This window comes from Lathyrus oleraceus, chromosome 5, assembly GCF_024323335.1.
Source record: "Lathyrus oleraceus cultivar Zhongwan6 chromosome 5, CAAS_Psat_ZW6_1.0, whole genome shotgun sequence".
Taxonomy (NCBI): Eukaryota; Viridiplantae; Streptophyta; class Magnoliopsida; order Fabales; family Fabaceae; genus Lathyrus; species Lathyrus oleraceus.
The window spans coordinates 351268635-351288404 of record NC_066583.1 but is presented as its reverse complement, the minus strand read 5'-3'; the positions used below and the strand labels follow the sequence as shown (position 1 = coordinate 351288404).

Sequence of the window (19770 nt, the reverse complement as noted above, 5' to 3'; positions counted from 1 at the left end):
CCCATGGACTCTACTAGGCTTGCTGCTGCCTACCCGTGGGGAATGCCCCCACACCTAGCAGCTAGTCTCGCCAGTGGGGGAGCTTTCTTCCCTCACTCGACTTTTGCTACCGTTGTCGCTGCTGGAAACGCTGGTTTCCTGTAGGCTCCCCCCGATACTCAAACTACTCCGGTTGATGTTGTTGATCTAGACAACAACCAGGGTCAGGTCCTTGATGACCTCCCTAATAATGAAGAGAACTACCGAGGCCCGCGCCTCCACTTTCAGCTTCCCAATCAGACCGCTCAAGCTGCGAGCACTGGTCAGATCCCGACTTTTCCCTTCGGTTACCCAGGGGCAACCTCCGTGCCCATGATGACGTACCCTGCATCCCAGTACGTGCAGACAGGGGCACCTTAGGCCCCCAATGCTCAACCTGGAATACAATACTTTCAGCCTGCTACCGTTGCTCAGACCGTGTCGTCGGGTTTCTCCTACCCGTCATAGATGTGGTTCACCCCCGAACATGCCCCCATTGATCTCTCCCGAAGCTTCTCGACCGGCCAGTCAGGTCGCTCCTCCCGCTGTTGATCCGGCCAGACCTGCGGATTACCATCTCTTTGACGACAGAGTAAGAGCCATTGAGGGTTTCTCTTCCTTTGGCATAGATGCTCGAGACCTCTGCGTGGTCTCGAATGTGGTGTTACCCCAGAAATTCAAGGTGCTTGACCTTCCCAAATACAAAGGCCTTAACTGTCCCCACAGTCACCTCACTATGTACTGCAGGAAGATGGCTTCACACATTGATAATGACAACCTCTTGATTCATTGCTTCCAAGATAGCCTGGTTGGGGCCTTCTTGGATTGGTACATAAGTCTGGAGCATTCAAAGATTCGGTCATGGAGGGACCTCTCCGAGGCATTCTTGAAACAATATAAGTACAACCTTGACATGGCTCCGACAAGGCTTCAATTACAGAATCAGTCACAAAGATCTAATGAAACCTTCAAGGAATATGCTCAACATTGGCGCGAAATGGCGTCTAGGGTTCGGCCAGCATTATCTGACAACGAATTGGTGGACATCTTCATGGGTACGCTGCAAGGGCTGTATTTTGAAAAGATGATTGGCAGTTCATCAACAAATTTTGCTGACATGGTAACTATTGGGGAACGTGTTGAAAGTGAGTTGAAATATGGGAAAATAATAGACACGGCCGCACAGCAGACAACCAACAAGAGAGCGCATGGGGGCTTTGCTAAAAAGAAGGAGGGGGAAGCAAACACTGTAATGGCGAAGGCTCGCCCCCGATATCAATTTTCGATGGCCCCTATGCCGTATTATCCGTATTCGTACGTCGCCGCAGCTCAATACCAACAGCAGCCTTTCCAGTATCAGCCGCAGAAAGTCAATCAATAATCAACACCCACTCAGAAAAATCCAAACCAACAATATAATCGAGGACAGGACCGAGGTCAGAGCAGTAGAAACAATTTTGGGAACCGACCCCAAGTTGACAAGATCTCGGTGCCGTACTCCGAGTTACTCCCCTATCTAATTCATGTAGGGGCGATCATACCAAAAGAATTGCCCGCAGCCACTCCTCCATTCCATGCCAAGCACGATCCTAATGCTTTGTGCGCGTATCATGCTAGATTCATAGGGCATTCTATAGAAAATTGTTGGGCGCTTAAATACAAATTCAAGACTTAATCAATCAAGACATCCTGATCTTCTTCGAAGAAAAAGCGAATGAAAAGACAAATCCCTTGCTGAATCATAGTGGCGCGACGGTCAACGTCGTGATTAAAGAGGAAAGTGCCGAAGTCATACTAAAGGTTGAAGAGGTGAAGACTCCGATGTCCGTTGTATTACAAAAGGTTGAACATTTTGGGTTTCTAGAAGGCGTACATGATGATTGCATAGTATGCAAGTTCGATCCAGATAAATGCGAGCAGTTGAAAGGGTGCGTGCAAGAACTGATGGATCATGGGTTAATGCAATTCTCCAAATCTCAAGCAGCAGAAGAAGTGGCAGTAATCGAACCAATAACAATAGTATACAGGAAAAAGAAAGTTGAAGCTCCCCCTCAGGAGGATTCAGCATATTCATTTTCGTGTTCCCACTCCGTTTCCGTATCAGAATACTAAGGCAGTGCCTTGGAATTATGAAACCACAGTGTATTTGGGAGGAAAAGAAATCCGCTTTCTTGATATAGAAATCGTCAACATTGCGGGAGCTGGAGACATGACTCGAAGCGGTCGTGTATTCGCTCCTAAATACACTCCTAGGATGTCTCTAGCACCCACAGTTATCTCGCCTAAAGAGAAGGAAACTCCTACGCCGACTCCGCAAGCAGGGGCAACTGTACTCGCCACTCCGACCATGACAACTGCTCTGGTGTTGACAAAGGTTATTGACAATAATAAAGTTGTCGAGGATGAAGCATCCAAGGGTAAAGAGCCGATGGTTGAGAAAGAACAGTTTGAAGATCACAAGAAGAGCATCACCTTTGAGGAAAGTCAGGAATTCCTCAAACTGATCAAGAAGAGTGACTTCAAGATTATTGAACAGTTGAACCAAACTCCCTCCAAAATATCAATTTTGTCTTTGCTGTTGAGTTCTGAGGCTCACCGCAAAGCATTGCTGAAAGTTCTAAATACCGCTCACGTGATGCAAGATATCACAGTCAATCAATTTGACGACGTGGTTGCCAATATCACCGCCAGTAGGTATCTGGGATTTAATGAAGCAGAGTTACCTCCTGAGGGAAAATCCCACAACAAAGCACTACATATTTTGGTCACATGTACTGACTCTCTCTTATCCCGAGTCCTCGTTGATATTGGATCCATGCTTAACGTACTGCCAAAGTCTACATTAAGCCAGTTACAGTTTAAAGGGCTCGAAATGAGGACCAGTGCATTGATTGTTAGAGCTTTCGACGGTTTCCGAAGGGAGGTAATTGGGGAGGTCAATTTTCCTATCTGTGTTGGATCACACCAGTTCGATATCACATTCCAAGTCATGGACATCAACCCAGCCTACAGTTGTCTGTTGGGTAGACCATGGATTCATGCCGCTGGGGCAGTTACTTCTACGTTGCACCAAAAGCTGAAGTACTTGATAGATGGAAAACTGGTAAATGTGTGTGGGGAAGAAGATTTATTGGTCAGTAAACTCTCCTCCTTTAGATATGTTGAAACAGATTAGGGGATCGTCAAGGTTCCGCTCCACTGTCTAGAATTTGAAGATGTCAGTTCCGCCTCAACCAACAGTAATCAATCATCCACTACCATCCTATCCTCGACAAAGAGTGCCAAGCAGACATTAGAGAAAGGATCGCTTCCCAGTTAGGGTAAGGTCATTAATGTGGCAGAAAAACGTGTCAGGTTTGGTATCGGTTATCACCCGACAACACACAAGGTGAGTCCGAAGAAGAAGCAATTTAACCCGGTTAAGTTCAGCATCGTTGACTATCAAAGTGAGCATACCGTGGCAGTCATTGGAGAGTCCAGTGGCAACAAGCCAGGGGCACCCATCCTTGTTCGCAGATGTCCTCTAGGATTCAAGCTTCCCAACTGTACAGCCACCGTGATCCCTATGGTGTACTCGGAAAAAACGTAATGCATTTTGTTTTCTCCATCCCTCGTCCTCGTCCGAGACGAGAGGATAGCTTGTAAGGGCCCCCATGTTTAAAAGTATTATGTGAATAAATAAAAAGTACTTTTTTGCATACAAAACTTTTGTTCCCTTTTCTTTCAGTTATTTTCCTTTTTCACTAAAACAACGAAATGGAAAAAGATTTCTTTTCTTTACTCTTTTCAGAAAAAGGCATACTAAAATAAGCTCATCATATGCATAGCAAATAAAACCATTGATTACGACATGGATAAAATCAACTATGAATATGGATTTCCAATTAACCAAGCTGAAGACGACAGTGAGGAAGATTGTGAATTACCAGCTGAACTAGCACGGCTCCTTGAGCACGAAGAGAAAGAGATTCAGCCACACAAAGAGCCAATGGATGTCATTAACTTGGGTTCTGAAACTGACAAAAAAGAAGTAAAAGTTTGGACATCTCTTGCCGAGCATGTACACTCCGAGTTGGTAGAATTGTTGCGTGAATATGTTGACGTCTTCGCTTGGTCATATCAAGATATGCCAGGGTTATACACCAACATTGTTGAACATCACTTACCACTCAAGCCTGAATGTCCTCCAGTCAAGCAGAAGCTCAGAAGGACCAGACCCGATATGGAACTCAAGATCAAGGAAGAGGTTAAGAAGCATCTAGATGTTGGCTTCTTAGCCATTTCTGAGTATCCATAGTGGGTTGCTAATATTGTTCCAGTTTCGAAGAAGGATGGTAAAGTCAGAATGTATGTAGACTATCGAGACCTCAATAGAGTCAGCCTAAAGGATGACTTCCCTTTGCCTCATATTGATGTTTTGGTCGACAACACAACTCAATTCTCTGTCTTTTCTTTCATGGATGGGTTCTCCGGGTACAATCAGATAAAGATGTCACCGGACGATATGGAGAAGACAACTTTTATCACACCTTGGGGAACTTACTGCTACAAAGTCATGCCATTCGGCTTGAAGAATGCAGGGGCAACATATCAGCGCGTCATGGTAACATTCTTTCACGACATGATTCATGAAGAGATTGAGGTTTATGTGGACAACATGATTGCCAAATCCAGAACTGAGGAAGATCACTTGGTAAATCTGAGAAAGTTGTTTGTCAGACTCTGAAAGTTTAAACTGCGTTTGAATCCGGCTAAATGTACTTTTGGGGTCCGATCAGTTAAACTTTTGGGTTTCATAGTCAGTCAGAAGGGTATCAAGGTTGATCCCGACAAAGTTCGAGCCATCCAAGATATGTCAGCTCCCTGAATAGAAAAAGAAGTCTGAGGCTTCCTTGGGCGACTTAATTACATCTCCAGATTCATATCTCACCTGATGGCTACCTGCGAACCGATATTCAAATTGTTGAGAAAGAACCAATCGATTATGTGGAACAACGATTGCCAAGCGGCATTCGATAAAATGAAAAAGTACTTGCAAGAACCACCAATCTTGGTGCCACCGATTTTGGGTAGGCCACTCATTATGTACCTCACAGTGCTTAATGAATCTATGGGTTGCATTTTGGGTCAACACGACGACACAGGCAAGAAAGAACATGTTATCTACTATCTCAGCAAGAAATTCACTTAATGTGAGACCCGATACTCATTTTTAGAGAAGACTTGTTGTGCTCTGACTTGGGTTGCTCGACGCCTAAGACAATATAGGATCTGCCACACTACTTTATTGATATCCAAGATGGATCCGATAAAGTATATATTCGAAAAGCCTGTTGTTACTGGTAGAATTGCCCGGTGGCAAATGCTGCTAACCGAGTATGATATACAGTACGTGACCCAGAAAGCAATAAAAGGGAGTGTTCTGGCTGACTATCTCGCTCACCTGCCTGTCGAAGGTTACCAACCATTGAGGTTTGACTTTCCAGATGAATATATCATGTTTATCAGAGACTTTACTATGCCAGGCTTCGAGGTAAGCCCTGAGGAAGGCCCTGAACCAGGATCGAGATGGACGCTCGTGTTTGACGATGCTTCCAATTCCCGAGGTCATGGTATAGGTGTTGTTATCACCTCTCCAACTGGTTTCCACCTTCCATTTACCGCTAGATTATGCTTTGACTGCACCAACAACATGGCAGAATATGAAGCATGTATCTACGGTTTAGAGGAGGCAATCGACTTGAGAATCAAAATACTTGAGGTATTCGGTGATTCAGCTCTGGTAATCAGTCAGGTGAAAGGCGATTGGGAGACTTGGGATAGCAAGTTGATACCCTACAAAGAGCACATCAGAAAACTGATACCCTATTTTGATGAAATCTCCTTTCACCATATTTCTAGGGAAGAAAATCAGTTAGTAGACGCTCTAGCCACGATGGGATCTATGTTCAAAGTAAAATGGAAGAATGAAGCACCATCCATCCAGATTGACCACTTAGATGAACCAGCACATTGTCTAGCGATTGAGGCCGATCTTGACGATAAGCCTTGGTTCTATGACATCAAAACATTTCTGGAAAAGCGGCAATATCCCGAGAGTATATCCATTACCGATAAGAAAGATCTAAGAAGACTCTCTTCTAAGTTCTTCCTAAACGGTGATGTGTTGTATAAAAGGAATTATGATTATGTACTGCTCAGATGTGTGGATAGACACGAAGCTAGTACGATCATAAGGTCCATACACGAGGGTTGCGAGGATGTGTAGCGGTGTATTCGTCGCTATATGATCTATCGATTAAATCATAAGCTATGAGATACATTGAAATTTCGAGTCGCCACCGCACTTTTATTTATCCAAAGGACTGGCTAAAAAGCGAACAAAAGCCTAAGAAGTTTTACACGTAGAAAACTAATAAAAAGATCAGAGAGTCTGGGTAAGGGGTAAATTACGCAATGGGAAGGTGTTAGGCACCCACTACGTCCTAGGTACTCCTAGGGAGCCCTTTTCACACTTGTTGTATAAGATTGTTATTTGTTATGACATAAAGATTGTGCAAACATGATTGGGATAGTGAGAAAGGAATATACAAGTTAATTATTGGGTTATTGGGTTCGAACGGATGAACCCGTTGCCTACGTACCTTCCATCAAAGGTAAGGATCAGAACGCCGTAGTTCGGCTAAAAGATTTCCAAAAGTGGGTTAGGTTCAATTTTAAACACAAACCCTAGGTCTTACGTTATCCACGGGAGAAAACTCAACCTTATACAGACAACAACGTCCACCATGTGAGAACAGCTTCAACTTGCCAGGGAGGGGTTAACCCTATAATAGGCAAGGAAGACTTACAATTCAATCACTAAAGACAGAAGGTGAGATTAACATCAACCACTAAGATAAATCAAACCTATAGCTCATGTATGAAAAGATTAATGGACAGAGCCAAAACAAGTGAATGAGTGAAGTTAATTGATTGTGATTATGAAAGTGGAGTCAAAGTATGATTAAGATTGATTCAGATAAGTATTATGAAATGAGTTTGAAAAAAGTCAAGGACTTGAGTCCAGGTTTTTAATTTGAAAACATGAAGATGTTTGCACAACACTTATGTCAGGTTTAAAAGGTATAGTGTGAAAAGGTTAGGACATAATGAATGATGGATGGATGGAGATGGATAGTAAAACTTCTTAGAAGGTTCACTTCTTGAGATCATATAGCAGATGATTCAAGTGTGTCCTTTGGAATAGGAATTAATAATAACAAACAAGCAAAGCAAGCAAAAGCGGATATCGGATGCCAATCAATGGTCTTATACCAATCTCCTAAAATAAAACTGGATATCAGAAGCCACTCAATGGTCTTACACTAATCTCCACAGGCAAAGAAATAAAAAGCGGATACCGGATACCAATAGATGGGTTTACACCAGTCTCCTAAAACAGAATAGGATATCAGAAGCCACTCAATGGACTTACACCAATCTCCTCCGAAGAAAACAAAAATGAAACATGGAAGTCAACTGCCAATCTATCTGGACTTAGGTTAACTCCACAGTATGGTCCTAGGAAATCCAATGCCACGTTACAGGGACTTACAATGGATCCTCACATACAAGAACAAAAGCAACAATATGATCACAGGAATGCAAATGCCAACTTACAGGGACTTATAATTGCAACCTCTCACACAAACAGATGAACAAACTATGATCACAGGAAAGCAGATGCCAACTTACAGGGACTTATAACTGCAACCTCACATACAAATCAAACAGATCAAATTATGATCACAGGATAACAGATGCCAACTTACAGGGACTTATAACTGCAACCTCACATACAAATCAAACAGATCAAATTATGATCACAGGATAACAGATGCCAACTTACAGGGACTTATAACTGTATCCTCACATACAAACAGATAAAACAGAAGATATGAGTGACCAATGAGGTCTTACACTCTATCCTTCCATATCACAGGAGCAAATGCCAAAGCAATGGACTTACAATTGTCCTCAATGGGCAAACAACAAATGATAACATCACACAACAGATGAGATGATCATGCACTAATGGCAAATTGATGATGATAGATGCATAACATACAAGCAAGCAAGTGCATATGGAGCAATCAATCAATCAATGAATATCAAACAGCACACTCTATAGCCAAACAATGGGGGCTTACACAAGAGGGTTTGACTTTGAAAGTCCACTGTAATAGGTGAAGGTCGCTCTTAACCTGGCCATTGAGGGGCTCAGGTGAAGCAGATGAAAAGGAGATGAGGGGTGTGCCTCATTGCTTCTATCCCTGATCAGGGAGAGCATCAAATAGAAAGTGGGGGAGTTCAGAAAGATGGAACTCTTTCCCCTTTATTGACTCGATTAGATCTTGGGTATTTATCTCATTGCTTCAACCATGTAATGGGAGCAAAGAGAGGACACACTGAATAGTGGGGGATAGATTGCTTATCCCTACCTTCCACCAATTGCCTTACTTGAAGGACTTTTCCTGCTTGGGACAAATTTAAACAAACACAGGCATTGCCTCTTAAGGAGGACTTCAGACAATTTGCCCGGTCAAATAACAGACCGGGTCTCCAGACTACATGAAGAAGAAGTAATTATACCTCAAAGCAAATGCTAAATAGCAAAGCAAGCAAGCAAGTTCAAAGAACTTAAGCAACTAAAGTACCTGAAAAAGTCAAACTAATTAGTAAACAGATCAACAGTCAAAATCAAAAGGAAATGGATAAACAAAATTCAACCACAGAGGGATCAATTGTGCAAGGCACAAAGACTCAAGCCTATGAGTCAACCTACAAAACAAGTGTTAGCACATGATAAACAAACCAACTCAATCAAAATTGAAAGGTCTTTGGGGCATTGGTGCTCAACCTGAAACAAACAGCTCAATTGTAAGCTTACAAGACCACTAGGACTAGCCTAGGGTCAAAGATGAAAGAAAAAGTCAAGGCAGCAAGGAAAAGTCAACCCAAACCAAGACTAAATATTCAAGAAGCATTCTCAATTGGATTCATAATAAAATCATGCATCAATGTCATTTCATGTGCAAAGGGATGCAAAGCATGGCAAGAGAAGCATACAAAAGTCAACAGTAAAGACTTCATTCAAAAGTCAACTCAAACAATCTCAAAAATTATGAAATAAATCACACTCAATCCTAACATCTATCATGGTAAGCATGTCAAATTTCATGGCATTTGGATGAGAGGAAGGCACTCAAGTAAAATCATGAAGTCAAATCAAGTTCAAGTAAGCATGGTGAAAGTCAACAAGCAAGGGTCAACTTCAAAAAAATCATATCAATTTGAAAACAGAAGAGAAATGAATGAGATTAACACCAATGCAAAGCTTGAGGTGTCTAGTTATCACATATGAAATTTCATGGCCATACAATAAGATTTGAGAATTTCACAAAAGATTTGGCAAGGCATAGCACAAAAAGTCAACAAATGACCAAGTATGGAAGAAAATTCTCAATCAAATGGAAAACAGCAAGATTAATTCCAAGAAAATTCATACATAAACTAGACATGTGATAGATGGTTCATGCAAAATTTGAGGTCAATTGGATAAGAGGAAGCATGTGAACAAAAATTGGGAAAATACATGATCATGGTATAGCAACAAATGCAACACATAACTTCAGAAAATCATAACTCTCAATCCACAAATGATAAATGCACAAACTTTATATGGAAATGAAGGTCAATGTGTCTAGTTTCACCACAAAAAATTTCAGGCTCATTGGATATAACATGAGTATTTCACAATTGAAATGGCACAATGTATCATTTTGGCACACATGTCAAGAAAATAATTATCATTAAAAATCCAGCCAATGGAAAAATGATTAAAATTCATAATAAAATTCTAGACACATTCATGAGTATGAGGGAAAAATTTCAAGATTTTTGGATAAAAATTGAATTGAAAATGAATTATGGAAGTTTGATGAATAATTGATGAAATATGAAGAACATAGCATAGCAAGATGGTCAAGGCAATGGTCAACGATGGCAAACTAGTAATTATCAAATCACTTAACCAAAACGCACAGCATAAGCAGGACACGGGAAATGTTCTTATTGGTCCTCACCAATAGAACAGTAAACTTGGCCAATGGAGTTCAAGTTCTGGTTTTTTCCATAAACCCTTAGGGTTTTCAGCATACAAACTTCATACAAGTTCAGTCACATCCAAACAAATTCAACAACAAAACACTCAGCAGCATAGCATTTTGGCAATCAACAGCATGGTAACACAAAACATATGGATTTCTGGGCAACAACAGTGGTAGGGTTTTAGCAAAAAAATAGCAACAGGGTTTATGCAGCCAATCACACATTCATTATCACCATCATTCGACCAAACCCAAAACAAACGACAGCCTGTGGATTTTTAGGAGCAAGTTCAAAACAGCAGCAAAATGCATTCATCATCATGTAATCAAAACAATAGCACATAGCAGCATAGCATTTGTACTCAACAGCAACACAAAAATCGACCAGCCACAACAGCATTCAAACTCATGTATCATTAACCAACAACAGCATACAACCTATTTCTCATGGCATAAGTTTGAAAACAACAGCATCATGGAATTTCAAGCAGAAATAATGACCAACCTATATGCACATGTACATGATTCCTGGAAAATATGTTGGGGTTTATGAACAGCAGCATGTACATATTAAGCATCATCATCATTCGACTAACAAAACAAACAGCATGGCATCAACACTTAACTGGCCTCTTAACTCAAACAAACAGAACATAAATCAATGTGGATTTCTGGGTATGGCATGGTTCAGGCATAACAGCAGCAATATCATCTTCATGTTCATCATTAGCATCAAACAGGTTTTGAGCAAAATCACTCAATGGCAAGGCATATGAACATCAAGCAAACATTAACCAATCAACCAAACAAACATAAATCATGGAAATCCTGGACAGGGTAAGTTCAAGACATCAAGGCAATGGTTTCATCATCATTATGTACTCATCATAACAAACAGCATGGTGCAGTAACAGTATGTTCATGCAATACCCAAAACAGCCAATAAACCAAACACAACAAGCACAATTCAATGTGGATTTTTAGGACAAATGTTCAAGGAGGCTTCAAAAATGCAGCATGGTTCAGCAATAGCAGCATGTGTTCATTAGCATCATATCAAACAAAACAACAGCACACGACCAAACCACACAAACAACATTCAAACATGATTCACATGGATTTTCTGGTTATGATGTTTGGTTCAAATAACAGCAGCAACAACAGCATCCACATGCATAAATCCTGGGTTCACGTGCAGTTTAAGGTTTGGCCAACAATGCAACATCAACCATCATCATGTAAGTATTATAAACAAACATTAAGCAACAGCATGGTATGGGTGAGGTTTATACAGTAAGCAGATTGACAGCATGGCAAGGACATGACAATGATCATGCAATAACTGACAGACAAACAATCCTAAACACAAATCAATGAAAATTTCTGGAAACTTGTCTCGAGTTCACAACAGCGGCAATGTTTAGCAGCATCAGGTGTTCATCAACATCCAAACAAATTTAAACAATAAACACACAGCTGCATACAACATGTTTCACACGGATTCCAAGCCAATGCTCGTGGGATTTCAAAAATGCAGCATGGTTAAGCATGGCATCATGTATTCATCACTAATCATCATTCAAACACCAATCAAACAATCAGCATACAACATATTCATGAGATTTCCTGGCAGGGTTTAGGGTTAGAACAGCAGCATGCTTCATCAATAATATGCAGGTCGAAATTTCAAAATGCCCTAAATCCAAAATCTAGTATACCAACAGCATCATCAAGCAATAGGCAACAAGGATATAACATCAAAACTCATCAAACTAATGCAAGCAGAACAAATCGAACGAGAAATGCATTTTGACATAAAAAAGAAATTCATATTTCTCCCTCATGAGGGCATCATTTCAAACAAGACAAAGCATTCTAAAATCAGCATCCGAGGATCTTTCACAAACATAGTATGGCATGGCAAAAAGGGAAGATAAATTACTTACTTGTTTTGGAAGAAAATGTTGAAACAGTGATCCTTTTGATGATAGGGGTGCAAACAGGTGATGCTTATGCTTGGTAATGAAAGGTGATGAAGCTTGCTCAGCTCAAACTTGCTTGGACCTCCTCAAATCTCAAGTTGCCATTGGAGATGTTTTGAAGATGCAGAGCTTGAAAGAGGGTTACAGTTGAGAAATGATGTGCAAAAACAATCCCAAATGATGTTTAGATGATTAATGAGCAAAGGCTTGCTTGAGTGTTTGGAGGATTTGGCCAGAAAATTCAATCGAGCAAAAAATGCAGATGAGAGAATAATGTTTTTCTGTTATGGCTGCTGCAATCTAGGGTTACCAAATGGGCAGAAAATGACTTATATATCACCTGTTTAGAATTGGATTAGGGAGTGCTAACTTGGTTTAGCTTAATGAGAACCATTTGCATTTTGCTAATCATGTGTACAAGTGAAGTGGAGGTGTGATAGCTGGCTGAGTTTGGGCTGGGCACAGGCTGCAAATGACCAAACAAAATGTTGTTTGTGGTCTGCTTGTGTAAGATTGTACTTTGCTTTGTTCAAAATGAGGTAATTGCATTTTGCTAGTTTTCACATAAATGGAATGGAGGGTGTATACTTGTGGTCGAATGGGCCTGCAATCAGGCTGCTAGCAGACCAAATCCCTGCTGTTTGTTGTTGCTTTGGACTGCTGTACTTGCTTTCACTCTTTTCACACCTTTTGCACATTTTGCCAAATTTGCCTTTTGATCCCAAATGGTGGTGTAAAGGTGGTATGATGATGGTTTATGGCTTGGAACAAATCACAAATGTGATATGGAACATTTCCCAATTGACCAAATCAAGAAAAAGTCAAAAACTCAAAAAGTCAAAGTTTGGTCAAACTTTGAATTTAAATGAAAAAGGTCCAAAAATGCCATTTTGATTGGCAAGGTTTTAGGTCATGAAATTTATATTTTTGGAAAGAGGATGAAAAATGTGGTTTGTAGGAAAAAACCCCACCAAATTTGGCCTTATGGTTTGAGAGATATGGCTTGTTGAAGTTCAAAAAATTGATGAAAATGAATTGATCATATCTTGACAACCACATATGGGATTTGAGAGTTCTTGGACTTTTTGAAAATGGGAGAACAAGATCTTCAACTTTCATGTTGGGAAAAAATTCATTTGAAGCTTGTATCATGATGTAAGTTGAGGATCAAGAAGTTTCCATTTTTGGCAGTTAAAATTACAGGTCCACTTTCTATTTCTGGAAAATTTCTGATTTGACTTGATTTTCTTCCATGATGAGGTTGAACATGATAGATGAGGCTTATACAAGTATGAATGAACTTCTTCAAATCAATTCTATCCATCAAATCTCTGATTAAATCCACAGTTGACCAAGTTTGACTTTTCTAGGGTTTTGAGTGACTGGACCACTTCTGATGAATTCCAAACCCTAATTCCTTGAGAACTTGACTTCAAATGATGTCTCAAGATGTATGAACCTTTGATTATTGATCATGGTGTCCAAATTCTGCAAGAATGGCCACCATCCATTGCTTTGACTGATCAATGACTGACTTTGACCTAATTGCTGATGATTGCTTCAACTGCAAGCAACAAGGTTAGACTGACAATATTTTTGTACTTTTTGAATGATAAACATATGAAAGCAAAGATATACAAATGCAAAGTATGCTTTGTGATCAAGAAACAAACCACAAGGCAATCTACCCACTAGGAGGAAAGCAAAGGCATGCATTGATCCTTGAGGCCATGATATGAATGATATGGGCCATGAGGGATCTTAGGGCCCAAAATTGGGGTCTTACAGATGCCCCTATTTAAGGTCATTCTAGCCGGAGAAGTGAAGTTTAGAAATCTTCATCTCGACGCGGTAGAATGGGCTTAAATAACAGTAATGAGACAAATTTTGGTCCCTAAGAGACCTCATGATGCAAATGTATGTATGCAAAAGACACAAACTCTGTGGGGAATATGATTCACACAGAAGAAAAGACGATCCATCGGAGTAGTACACTCACCAGGAACAGAGACTCTAACAAGACTCTATGGGGATAATAAAAGAAATGAGATGTGTGAACAAGACACGACTCTAAACTGGGGGAAAACAAAACTGACACAACGTGAACAAAACACGACTCTGATTAGAAAACAGAAAACAGACTGGAGAACTCACTGGGGAGTGAAGGACTCACACTGGGAAAAGAATTCCAAATGGAAAATAAATCCATTGGGAGAGACACAAGCTGACTCCTGAGGAGAAGCAACAAAAAGTTCCACTGAGGGAAGTAACAAAGAAAATGAGATGTTACCAGGCATACGGGTAACAAACTCAGAAAAAATCTAACTCCACAGGGGGACCGAGGTCATAATAGGGAGCAGAAAGGAGGGAACACCAAGGATACCGGTTACTGGGTATATAATAGATGACCGACCAAAGCGTGAATTGGATTTCACTTCCAAAACACTCATCATCCTGAAGAGAGCTAGAAAAGCAAACTTGTTTATATGATGGACATTCAATTCCACAAGGAAAATGAATCTTACTCTGAGGGGAAAACAATCAAAAGATCGACTCAAGAGTGAACGAGATATAATATCCATTACCGTCAGAACATGGATAAAATACTCAGATGAGACATATTATTCATTACCGGCAGACCGTGAATAATATACTCGAAAGGAAAATTATCCTGAACCGGTTACTGGGTTGTTTATAGGATAAAAATCCGAAGACGTGAATTGGTTTTCACTTCCAAAACACTCATCATCCGAAAGGAGGGCTTGAAAAAGCAAATCGACTTACAGGATGGGCATTCGAATCCACAACGGGAAAACGAATCTTACTCAAATGGGGACACAAACCCAAAGAGTGCATGAGATATAATATCCATTACCGGCAGACCGTGGATAAGAATACTCGCATGAGATATATTATCTATTACCGTCAGAACGTAGATAATAAACTCGCATGGTAAGAAACACCAGAGATACCGGTTACTGGGTATATAATAGGTGATCTACCGAAGCGTGAATTGGTTTTCACTTCCAAAACACTCATCATCCGAAACACAAACTGGTTAAAGGATGGCTATTCGATTCTACAAAGAATACGAATCTTGCTCAGTTGGGGAAAATCAACAAAGGATTCCAACTAAAGAGCGCATGAGATATATTATTCATTACCGGCAGACCGTGAATAATACACTCGAAAGGAAAAGACACCAGAGATACCGGTTACTGGGTATATAATAGGTGACTATCCAAAAAAAGAGAGACAATCGATACCAAGCATACGGGTAAACGAAAGACAACTCAAAGGATAAATTGCAAGCATCCGGCAATTATCCGACAACAAGGATATTCGACTCCACAAAGGGAAATAACGAATCTTACTCGACTGGGGAAACACAAAAGGCTTCGACTGAAGAGTGCATGAGATATACCATTCATTACCGGCAGACCGTGAATAATATACTCGCATGGAAGATTATCCACAACCGGTTACTGGGTTGTTTAAGGATAAAAATCCGAAAAGAAAGGCATCGAGATACCAGAATAGGTATATAACGATGGCCAATCAAAAGGAGCAACAAACATTACCGACAAAAGGGTAAATGAAAGGCGAACTGCTGAGGATAAATTGCAAGCATCCGGCAATTATCCACAGGGACTAGCTGGAGATGCATTGGTAAACAACCAACGATCCGGGGAACAAATCACTAGCATACGGTGAAAAGACCCACTGGGGATAAAATTGCTAGCATACGGCAATTATCCACAAAAGACTTGCTGAGGATATAAGTGCTGATCTGAGCAACTTACATAAGCAAAGGAAAATCATCATCAAATATTGAATGAAGATAACCACCAAATTAGGGTTTACATCTACCGAATACGGGGTAGAAGACCAAAAAACTCCGCGTGGGGATAGAACAAATCACAAATCCGCACGGGAAACCAAAATAGGGTTTATAACAAACCACAAACTGCTGAAGAGCAGGAAAATAGGATTTACAACTACCGGGTAGTAGGTAGAAAACCAAAACTCTGGCTGGAGAATAAAAGGGTGTATAACCACAAATTCTGTCAAGAAAAGCCAGGAAAGATAGGACTTACAACTGCCGGTATGAGGGTAGAGGCCCAAAAAACATTCCGCTGGGGAACAACCCGCTGGGAAGCACAAGATTTTTGACAAATAGTCGATTCGGGAATGATCCGAAAAGACAGACTGAATCAAGACACGTCCTAATGAGGATATAACTCAAATAGGAACTTCTATCCCAATGCATGTGTTGGGAGGAAACGGAAGAAACCGTCATCCACGAGGATATATCTCGGTGGGGAACTGCAGAAGGAAAGACAGACGCATTTTCTGCTTATGGGGTTGACTCTATATGGAGAGATTTTAAACACCCGACATCTGCTTGGGGAGATCTGTAAAGAGATCTATATCACCATAGCAGGAGACACGACAAACAAAAGATATATGGCGAAAAATGCAACATGAATATCTGAATGTTTATGAATATGCATGAATATGCGTGATCTATGTTTGATGAATGCTGACAAAACAGACAATTCTAACACAAACAGGTTCAGGAACCAAACGTCCGGTATTATACTTCCAGGGGAAAAACCAGCTGGAAAGCCAATCTGCGGAGATCTACATGTTGTAAAGCAAAGATCTGCAGGTACTGCTGAAGAAGCAGAGAATCAGAGATATCAGGAGACGACCCAATCAGGGTACAGAAAGTCACAACGGGCAAAACAGCCACCAAGACAAATCTGTAGGGGAACAAGAGAAGTCCCAAAGCATCTGCAAGGGATCCCAGTGTCAACTGAGAAACACAAAGGTGCGTAAGCACGAACTGCTGTAGAAGCAAATCCACGTAACTCCGCTGGGGGAGAATCCACTGAGGGAGAATGATATCATCCAAATAGAATCTTACTGCATAGGCAATTCTATTGGGGAAAACTGTCGGCTACTCTCTTGGGAACAAACCACTGAGGGAGGACAGATCAAACAAATAGATTCTGCAACAAACCACTCCACTTGGGGAGAATACACAGTAAATTGATCACAACAAGTAGATTCTGCAATATAAGCCACTCTACTGGGGATCACAAACAGTCAGGAAATCAAATCCGTTCACTGGAGGCTAGAGCCATCATCCGACCATATCGGGGATTGAAAGAGTATTCAACAGGCAAAACTGCCACAACAAGCATTCTGCAGACTAAGCTGAGGAAAAGATGGTTGCAATACGGGGATATCAACCCAAATCAAAACTGCTCAGGAAAATAAATCCTGCTCTGCTGGAGAGAAATAACTCTGATGGAGAGATAACAACAATTCCGCAGACGACTTCGCCGGGGAGAAGGTAAAGTACCGGGTATCAAACCACTGACTTACCGAGTCTTCAAAAAGAAAGCGATCGTGCTGAGGAAACAGACAAATCCTGCTGGCACACTGCATGGGGGAAAAGCGGTAATAACTCCACTTGCAACTCTGGTGGGGATATTAATAACAGCTCTACTCGCGACTCAGAGGGGAATATCAATCAACCAGTTATACTCATGACTGTGCTGAGGAGACAAATAAAGTCTGGGGCACGACCCACTGGAGAAAGTGACGGGGCACCAATATGACAAACCATCAACCACCGAAACTCACAAGGAAACACCCATGCTGGGAGAACTGCTGCTGGAGAAAACGAAGTCTTCAACAACACTCTGCTCGCGACTGTACTGGGGAACAACCCCAACAACAACTTTGTTTGAGGAACAACCTCAACAAAGATCTGAAGAAAGAAGATACCACCAAACCAGGAATATGAACGAATGTCTTACCTGTTGGGAATCATGCCACCCTCGGGAGAGCACTGAGATATTCTTGAGTATCCTTTCAATCTTGTGAATGTTCACTTTGTTTAAAACAAAAATTTTGAAAAAATTGATTTGTTTAAAACAATGACATTTTATCAATTTAAAACAATGCAAAACATTTGTTGAATTGAAACAAAAAAGAGTGCAGATAAATTGGATAAAAAGCTCAAATTGATTTGATAGAATGGTAGTCTGCAAATGGCAAGACTCCATAGATCTGTACAAATTTGAAATCAGTGATATATATTGGAAGAGGGCTACATTGAACATAATGATCCTTTCTCTACCAATTTGAATCTCGATGTATCCGAAGTTTCAGTTGACGACGAATCGAGAATCTTCTGACGAAATGACGACTGATGAACCAGAAAGTCTTGTCAGGATGCAGTTACTTGCCAAATCCCTAATTTTTGCCTAGATTGCCCCAGAGTGAGGTACTCAATCTAGCGGGATACAAATATTCTTCTTTTTTTTTTCAAGTCTCTAATTTTTGCCTGGATTACCCTTGCGGGTTCTCCACCGAGACGCTCATTTTTGCCTAAGCCGCCCTTTCGGGTTTTCAACTTAGCGAGCTATTCTGTTTTTTTTTCATTCTTTTTTCATTTGCATATACTCTTTTTTAGGCAAAGTATCTCTTAACTGCATCTGAATTCACAGGACGAGTGAAATCCTCCCCATCCATTGTTGTAAGCGTCAAAGCTCCGCCTGAAAAGGCTCTCTTAACAACATATGGACCCTCGTAGTTTGGAGTCCACTTGCCCCTGGAATCGGGCGCGAAAGACAAAACTTTCTTGAGCACAAGGTCACCTTCTCGGAACACACGAGGCTTGACCTTCTTATCGAATGCTTTCTTCATTCTCTGCTGATATAACTGACCATGGCACATGGCAGTTAAACGCTTTTCTTCGATCAGATTCAACTGGTCATAACGACTTTGAATCCATTCAGCATCAGTCAACTAGGGACTTGAGGGTATACTTTTTCTTTTTTCCCTTGGAAAAATTTTGAAAAAATTTTCCTGGTTTTTTGATTTCTTCATCTTTTTTCAACCTCTTCTTCTTTTTTTTTTTTTTTTTTTTTTTTGTTTTTTTTGTTTTTTTTTTTTTTTTGATGCCCCAGTTTGACTGGTTTGCTGATTCTCATAATACAGCTGAATGAGCTTCTTTGTGCTCAAGAAGGCGGGTAATCTCATCAGGAATCCCCTTCAACATCATCTTCCTCTGCCTCAGATACAAGGACTTCAAGATTGGGAGATGGCGTTGGATCACTATGTTCAACGGGTTTAGAAATCCCTGCATAATGATTTTGGATAATGAAAAGCATTTGAATTTAAACAAGCAAATCATTTATGCAGATGAAAAAGGTTGTTTTTGTTTTTCATGGTTTTTTGTGATCACTGATTTCATGCAAAAAAGCAAAAAGTGAAAACAAAGGAAAAACAAATGTTAAACAATGCATTAATTGAATGAAAACATCATTGTATTAAATGCTGCCAACAATGTCATCACTTCTCCTTTTGGCCTGGGAGAAGGGTTTTAAACAAGATGAACAAATCACGCTGACTTATGAATGACCGTAGGAACATCCACAGCGACCCAATTGTGGCAGACACCACCAGGAATGATGAAATTGTTCAGCTCTTCTGCGTCTTCTTCTTCAATGATAACAGCAACTTCTTCTCAGGTTGATCAGCATGGATGAATCCTCCACTTGTGAACAAACCTTGCTCATTGCATGCCCCAGAACCATAGC

At 40.7% G+C, this 19770-nt stretch overlaps 2 protein-coding genes across 2 annotated transcripts; both read left to right on the top strand.

The window, feature by feature from the left end:
• The first annotated feature begins 505 nt into the window (after nucleotides 1-505).
• On the top strand, nucleotides 506-1399 carry LOC127080623 (uncharacterized). The gene has a single exon (XM_051020936.1). The coding sequence runs from the start codon at nucleotides 506-508 to the stop codon at nucleotides 1397-1399; it is 894 nt and encodes a 297-aa protein (XP_050876893.1).
• Nucleotides 1400-5317: 3918 nt separating this feature from the next.
• On the top strand, nucleotides 5318-5988 carry LOC127080622 (uncharacterized). Its single transcript, XM_051020935.1, has 2 exons — nucleotides 5318-5800; nucleotides 5920-5988. The coding sequence occupies exons 1-2, from the start codon at nucleotides 5318-5320 to the stop codon at nucleotides 5986-5988; spliced, it is 552 nt and encodes a 183-aa protein (XP_050876892.1).
• The last annotated feature ends 13782 nt before the right edge of the window (nucleotides 5989-19770 follow it).

Bases quoted from the DNA above. Each gene is read 5' to 3' on its own strand.
- LOC127080623 (XM_051020936.1), top strand. From the start codon at position 506: ATGCCCCCATTGATCTCTCCCGAAGCTTCTCGACCGGCCAGTCAGGTC.
- LOC127080622 (XM_051020935.1), top strand. From the start codon at position 5,318: ATGGATCCGATAAAGTATATATTCGAAAAGCCTGTTGTTACTGGTAGA. The intron at 5,801-5,919 runs GTAATCAGTCAG...CCATATTTCTAG, and splicing joins TATTCGGTGATTCAGCTCTG to GGAAGAAAATCAGTTAGTAG.